The sequence below is a fragment of the Oncorhynchus nerka genome, linkage group LG6, assembly GCF_034236695.1.
Source record: "Oncorhynchus nerka isolate Pitt River linkage group LG6, Oner_Uvic_2.0, whole genome shotgun sequence".
Classification (NCBI taxonomy): Eukaryota; Metazoa; Chordata; class Actinopteri; order Salmoniformes; family Salmonidae; genus Oncorhynchus; species Oncorhynchus nerka.
Window position 1 is genome coordinate 1537488 of NC_088401.1, and position 7691 is coordinate 1545178.

The following is a 7691-nucleotide window of genomic DNA, read 5'->3' on the forward strand; positions in this document are numbered from 1 at the left end:
GTCCATGTGTGAAGAGACTAGTGGTAGTATTATTAGTAGTATTATATTATATAGTGGTATTATTATAGTAGTATTATATTATGGTCCATGTGTGAAGAGACTAGTGGTAGTATTATAGTAGTATTATATTATATAGTGGTAGTATTATAGTAGTATTATATTATGGTCCATGTGTGAAGAGACTAGTGGTAGTATTATAGTAGTATTATATTATATAGTGGTAGTATTATAGTAGTATTATATTATGGTCCATGTGTGAAGAGACTAGTGGTAGTATTATAGTAGTATTATATTATATAGTGGTAGTATTATAGTAGTATTATATTATGGTCCATGTGTGAAGAGACTAGTGGTAGTATTATAGTAGTATTATATTATATAGTGGTATTATTATAGTAGTATTATATTATGGTCCATGTGTGAAGAGACTAGTGGTAGTATTATAGTAGTATTATATTATATAGTGGTAGTATTATAGTAGTATTATATTATGGTCCATGTGTGAAGAGACTAGTGGTATTATTATAGTAGTATTATATTATGGTCCATGTGTGAAGAGACTAGTGGTAGTATTATAGTAGTATTATATTATATAGTGGTAGTATTATAGTAGTATTATATTATGGTCCATGTGTGAAGAGACTAGTGGTAGTATTATAGTAGTATTATATTATATAGTGGTAGTATTATAGTAGTATTATATTATGGTCCATGTGTGAAGAGACTAGTGGTAGTATTATAGTAGTATTATATTATGGTATGTGTGAAGAGACTAGTGGTAGTATTATAGTAGTATTATATTATATAGTGGTAGTATTATAGTAGTATTATATTATGGTCCATGTGTGAAGAGACTAGTGGTAGTATTATATAGTATTATATTATATAGTGGTAGTATTATAGTAGTATTATATTATGGTCCATGTGTGAAGAGACTAGTGGTAGTATTATAGTAGTATTATATTATATAGTGGTATTATTATAGTAGTATTATATTATGGTCCATGTGTGAAGATAGTGGTAGTATTATAGTAGTATTATATTATATAGTGGTAGTATTATAGTAGTATTATATTATGGTCCATGTGTGAAGAGACTAGTGGTAGTATTATAGTAGTATTATATTATATAGTGGTAGTATTATAGTAGTATTATATTATGGTCCATGTGTGAAGAGACTAGTGGTAGTATTATAGTAGTATTATATTATATAGTGGTAGTATTATAGTAGTATTATATTATGGTCCATGTGTGAAGAGACTAGTGGTAGTATTATAGTAGTATTATATTATATAGTGGTAGTATTATAGTAGTATTATATTATGATCCATGTGTGAATTACTAGTGGTAGTATTATAGTAGTATTATATTATGGTCCATGTGTGAAGAGACTAGTGGTAGTATTATAGTAGTATTATATTATATAGTGGTATTATTATAGTAGTATTATATTATGGTCCACTGTGGTGAAGAGACTAGTGGTAGTATTATGTATTATATTATGGTCCATGTGAAGAGACTAGTGGTAGTATTATAGTAGTATTATATTATGGTCCATGTGTGAAGAGACTAGTGGTAGTATTATAGTAGTATTATATTATATAGTGGTAGTATTATAGTAGTATTATATTATGGTCCATGTGTAGAAGAGATATAGTGGTAGTATTATAGTAGTATTATATTATATAGTGGTAGTATTATAGTAGTATTATATTATGGTCCATGTGTGAAGAGACTAGTGGTAGTATTATAGTAGTATTATATTATATAGTGGTAGTATTATAGTAGTATTATATTATGGTCCATGTGTGAAGAGACTAGTGGTAGTATTATAGTAGTATTATATTATATAGTGGTAGTATTATAGTAGTATTATATTATGGTCCATGTGTGAAGAGACTAGTGGTAGTATTATAGTAGTATTATATTATATAGTGGTATTATTATAGTAGTATTATATTATGGTCCATGTGTGAAGAGACTAGTGGTAGTATTATAGTAGTATTATATTATATAGTGGTAGTATTATAGTAGTATTATATTATGGTCCATGTGTGAAGAGACTAGTGGTAGTATTATAGTAGTATTATATTATATAGTGGTAGTATTATAGTAGTATTATATTATGGTCCATGTGTGAAGAGACTAGTGGTAGTATTATAGTAGTATTATATTATATAGTGGTAGTATTATAGTAGTATTATATTATGGTCCATGTGTGAAGAGACTAGTGGTAGTATTATAGTAGTATTATATTATATAGTGGTAGTGGTAGTATTATAGTAGTATTATATTATGGTCCATGTGTGAAGAGACTAGTGGTAGTATTATAGTAGTATTATATTATGGTCCATGTGTGAAGAGACTAGTGGTAGTATTATAGTAGTATTATATTATATAGTGGTAGTATTATAGTAGTATTATATTATGGTCCATGTGAAGAGACTAGTGGTAGTATTATAGTAGTATTATATTATATGGTCCATGTGTGAAGAGTATTATGGTAGTATTATAGTAGTATTATATTATATAGTGGTAGTATTATAGTAGTATTATATTATGGTCCATGTGTGAAGAGACTAGTGGTAGTATTATAGTAGTATTATATTATATAGTGGTAGTATTATAGTAGTATTATATTATGGTCCATGTGTGAAGAGACTAGTGGTAGTATTATAGTAGTATTATATTATATAGTGGTAGTATTATAGTAGTATTATATTATGGTCCATGTGTGAAGAGACTAGTGGTAGTATTATAGTAGTATTATATTATGGTCCATGTGTGAAGAGACTAGTGGTAGTATTATAGTAGTATTATATTATGGTGTGATAGTAGTATTATATAGTAGTAGTATTATATGGTGGTAGTATTATAGTAGTGTTGTATAGTAGTGGTATTATATCATATAGTGGTAGTATTGTATTATATAGTGGTAATATTATAGTAGTATTATATAGTAGTAGTATTGTATTATATAGTGGTAGTATTATAGTGGTATATTATATCGTGGCAGTATTATAGTAGTATTATATAGTAGTGGTATTATATCATATAGTGGTAGTATTATAGTAGTATTATATAGTAGTAGTATTGTATTATATAGTGGTAATATTACAGTAGTAGTATTATATCGTGGCAGTATTATAGTAGTATTATATAGTAGCAGTAGTATATTATGTAGTGGTGGTATTATAGTAGTAATATATTATATAGTGGTAGTATTATAGTACTATTATATAGTAGTAGTATTACATTATATAGTGGTTGTATTATAGTAGTATTATATAGTAGCAGTAGTATATTTAGTGGTGGTATTATAGTAGTAATATATTATATAGTGGTAGTATTATAGTAGTATTATATAGTAGTAGTATTACATTATATAGTGGTAGTATTATAATAGTGGTATAATATATAGTGGGGTAGTATTATAGTTGTATTATATAGTGGTAGTATTATAATAGTGGTATAATATATAGTGGTAGTATTATAGTAGTATTATATAGTAGTAGTATTATATAGTAGTAGTATTACATTATATAGTGGTTGTATTATAGTTGTATTATATAGTAGTAGTATTACATTATATAGTGGTTGTATTATAGTTGTATTATATAGTAGTAGTATTACATTATATAGTGGTAGTATTATAGTAGTATTATATAGTAGTAGTATTATATAGTAGTAGTATTACATTATATAGTGGTAGTATTATAGTAGTATTATATAGTAGTAGTATTATATAGTAGTAGTATTACATTATATAGTGGTAGTATTATAGTAGTATTATATTATGGTCCATGTGTGAAGAGACTAGTGGTAGTATTATAATAGTGTTATAATATATAGTGGCAGTATTATAGTTGTATTATATAGTGGTAGTATTATAGTAGTATTATATAGTAGTAGTATTATATAGTAGTAGTATTACATTATTTAGTGGTAGTATTATAATAGTATTACATTATATAGTGGCAGTATTATAGTTGTATTATATAGTGGTAGTATTTTTCTTCATACTCTCTGTTGTCCTCTAGGTGCCAACATCCTGAGAGACTCCACTGGCAACATAAAGCTGGGGGACTTTGGAGCCAGTAAACGCATCCAGACCATCTGCATGTCAGGAACTGGCATCAAATCCGTCACCGGCACACCTTACTGGATGAGCCCAGAAGTCATCAATGGAGAAGGATATGGACGCAAAGCTGATGTCTGGTAAAAAGACTCATAATGCAGTCAGATGGCTCTTTTGTTAGTGCCATTCACACTTTTACAAGAACATTTTGCGATATCAAATTGTGAAACAAATTCCTGATTTTCTTGCCTTGTTTAAGAATATACACTAATGTTAAAGGTGATTTATTTCTCATGTTTGTCTCCTGATGTACTAGATGAAGTGGTTCTGTCTCCATAAAGTGTTTTGTCTGTCAGGTCTGTGGCGTGCACAGTGGTGGAGATGCTTACCCAGAAGCCTCCCTGGGCGGAATACGAGGCCATGGCAGCTATCTTTAAGATAGCCACGCAGCCCACCAAGCCCTTCCTCCCTGAGGGTGTTTCCGAGGCCGCCCGGGACTTTGTGCGCCAGGTGTTCATAGAGGAGAAGTGGCGTCCCACGGCCGAGAACCTCCTCTCACACCCCTTCGTCCAAGGGGGGTTCTGACCCTGACCTCTAACACCCCCAGGGCCACCCCTGCCTCCCAGGCCTCTCCAGTCCTCCAGGCTTCCAGGGCCCAGCACCATGATGCCAGACCTGATCATAACCTGAGCCCCAGTCTCTCTCCTTCACCAGCTAACTGACCCCAGACCTGATCATAACCTGAGCCCTAATCTCTCCTATATTTTGTCTGTCTTGTGATCAGTGGTCACCTTCTCTATATTCTGTTAGGTTAAGAGCAAACTCTGAAAATCCCATCTGTCAGGACTGTAAGTTAGTCATCTAGTGTCCCTGTTGTCTTTGAGTAATATTCTGCTTCAAAGGGGATCATTTTTGTAATACATCCTAGATGAACACTTGCAGTTACCTTATTAACAGTTGATGTCTATACTTTGACCTGAGATATGTACATTTAGTTTTGTCTGAATTGCCAAACGCCTTACAATGACGAGTTGTAAAATAGCATTCATGTACATTTACAGAATGACCCTGTTTCTACATCATATCTTTCTCATTCGGAAAGAGACTGTTGCACATGTTATAGCATGTATTCATGTATTCAGTAGGTGCCCCATTGCAGGATAATCAACAGGAAGAAATAAATGCTGTAAATATATTTGACATTTTTATAATTTCATAATGAGATAAATGTTGTTTTTTTTCATTCCACTGTTTGGAGAAAAATACCAAACATTTGTATTGTTGTGAATGGTTTTACTCGCCGTGTATAAGCAAGCAATTCTCCTACACTGACCAGCCTGTTTAAATCCACGCCATGTTTCGTTCTATCCCAGTGTATTGTTCACCAGCACAGAACTGTCCGAAGAGAGTTCAGTAATACTCCTTGTTCTTCCCAGAGTTGGAAACAAAAATAACTCTCCCATCTAGAACATGGATTTCTTAGCTAGTGAATCAGTCCTCAGCCTGAAATCCAGAACATGTTTTGTGATAACTTTTAACTCCATGTACAGTTGAAGTCGTCTGAAGTTTACATACACCTTAGCCAAATACATTTAAACTCAGTTTTTCACAATTCCTGACATTTAATCCTAGTAAATATTCCCTGTTTTAGGTCCGTTAGGATTTATTTTAAGAATGTGAAATGTCAGAATAATAGTAGATAGAATGATTTATTTCAGCTTTTATTTCTTTCATCACATTCCCAGTGGGTCAGAAGTTTACATACAGTCTTAGTATTTGGTAGCATTGCCTGTAAATTGTTTAACTTGGGTCAAATGTTTCGGGTAGCCTTCTACAAGCTTCCCACAATAAATTGGGTGAATTCTGGCCCATTCCTCTTGACAGATGGTGTGACTGAGTCAAGTTTGTAGGTTCTGCCCACAAGTGTTCTATAGGATTGAGGTCAGGGCTTTGTGATGGCCACTCCAATACCTTGACTTTGTTGTCCTTGACATTTTTCCACAACTTTGGAAGTATGCTTGGGGTCATTGTCCATTTGGAAGACCCATTTGCGACCAAGCTTTAACCTCCTGATTGATGTCTTGAGATGTTGCTTCAATATATCCACATCATTTTCCAGCCTCATGACGCCATCTATTTTGTGAAGTGCACCAGTCCCTCCTGCAGCAAAGCACCCCCACAACATGATGCTGCCACCCCCGTGCTTCACGGTTGGGATGGTGTTCTTCGGCTTGCAAACCTCCCCCTTTTTCCTCCTAACATAAGGTCATTATGGCCAAACAGTTCTATTTTTGTTTTATCAGACCAGAGGACATTTCTCCAAAAATTACGATCTTTGTCCACAAACTGTAGTCTGGCTTTTTTGTGTCGGTTTTGGAGCAGTGGCTTCGGGTTATGTTGATATAGGACTTGTTTTACTGTGGATATAGATACTTTTGTACCGGTTTCCTCCAGCATCTTCACAAGGTCCTTTGCTGCTGTTCTGGGATTGATTTGCACCTTTTTGCACCAAGTACGTTCATCTCTAGGAGACAGAACGCGTCTCCATTCCTGAGCGGTATGACAGCTGCGTGGTCCCATGATGTTTATACTTGCGTACTATTGTTTGTAATGATGAACGTGGTACCTTCAGGCGTTTGGAAATTGCTCCCAAAGATTAACCAGACTTGCAAAGAGGCACTGAGTTTGAAAGTAGGCCTTGAAATACATCCACACTCAAATTATGTCAATTAGCTTATCAGAAGCTTCTAAAGCCATGACATCATTTTCTGGAATTTTCTAAGCTGTTTAAAGGCACAGTCAGCTTAGTGTATGTAAACTTCTGACCCACTGGAATTGTGATACAGTGAATTATAAGTGAAATAATCTGTCTGTAAACAATTGCACAAAGTAGATGTCCTAACTATAGTTTTTATCAAGAAATTTGTGGACTGGTTGAAAAACGAGTTTTAATGACTCCAATCTAAGTGTATGTAAACTTCCGTCTTCAACTGTACTCTGTTGTTTGGAATGACAATGCGTGGAAAGTAAGTGTAACCCGAGTGGATGTGTGATACTTACTCTTCAGCCTGAATTGTCCCCACTTGCGCCAGCGATTAGCTAGCTTTTCACATGGCGCCGACTGGTAAGATGCTTCAGGAGTGCGGTCGGTCACGCGTGCTAGCAAGGCAGAGGTCCCGAGTTCAGTCCAGGTATGGGCCAAGTCGGGACGAGGAGGTACTCGCTAAGCAAGCAGCATGACGTCCTTTACATTAGCACAAATAGAACGTGGATTTCTCAGCCACTTTATCACTTCAGGACCTACCACTCTGCTGTAGATGGAAGTCTCCCTGTACCGAGGACCTACCCCTCTGCTGTAGATGGAAGTCTCCCTGTACCGAGGACCTACCCCTCTGCTGTAGATGGAAGTCTCCCTGTACCGAGGACCTACCCCTCTGCTGTAGATGGAAATCTCCCTGTACCGAGGACCTCTACCCCTCTGCTGTAGATGGAAGTCTCCCTGTACCGAGGACCTCTACCCCTCTGCTGTAGATGGAAGTCTCCCTGTACCGAGGACCTACCCCTCTGCTGTAGATGGAAGTCTCCCTGTACCGAGGACCTACCCCTCTGCTGT

General features: G+C 34.6%; 1 protein-coding gene across 1 annotated transcript in view; it reads left to right on the forward strand.

Annotated features, from left to right (window-relative positions):
• The window catches only part of map3k22 (mitogen-activated protein kinase kinase kinase 22), a 164845-nt gene extending 158886 nt beyond the window's left edge, over positions 1–5959 (forward strand). Inside the window, 2 exon segments of the mRNA XM_065019206.1 lie at positions 4041–4218; positions 4435–5959. Of these exon segments, the coding sequence (XP_064875278.1) occupies positions 4041–4218; positions 4435–4663 (407 nt within the window). The 3' untranslated portion in view covers positions 4664–5959.
• The last annotated feature ends 1732 nt before the right edge of the window (positions 5960–7691 follow it).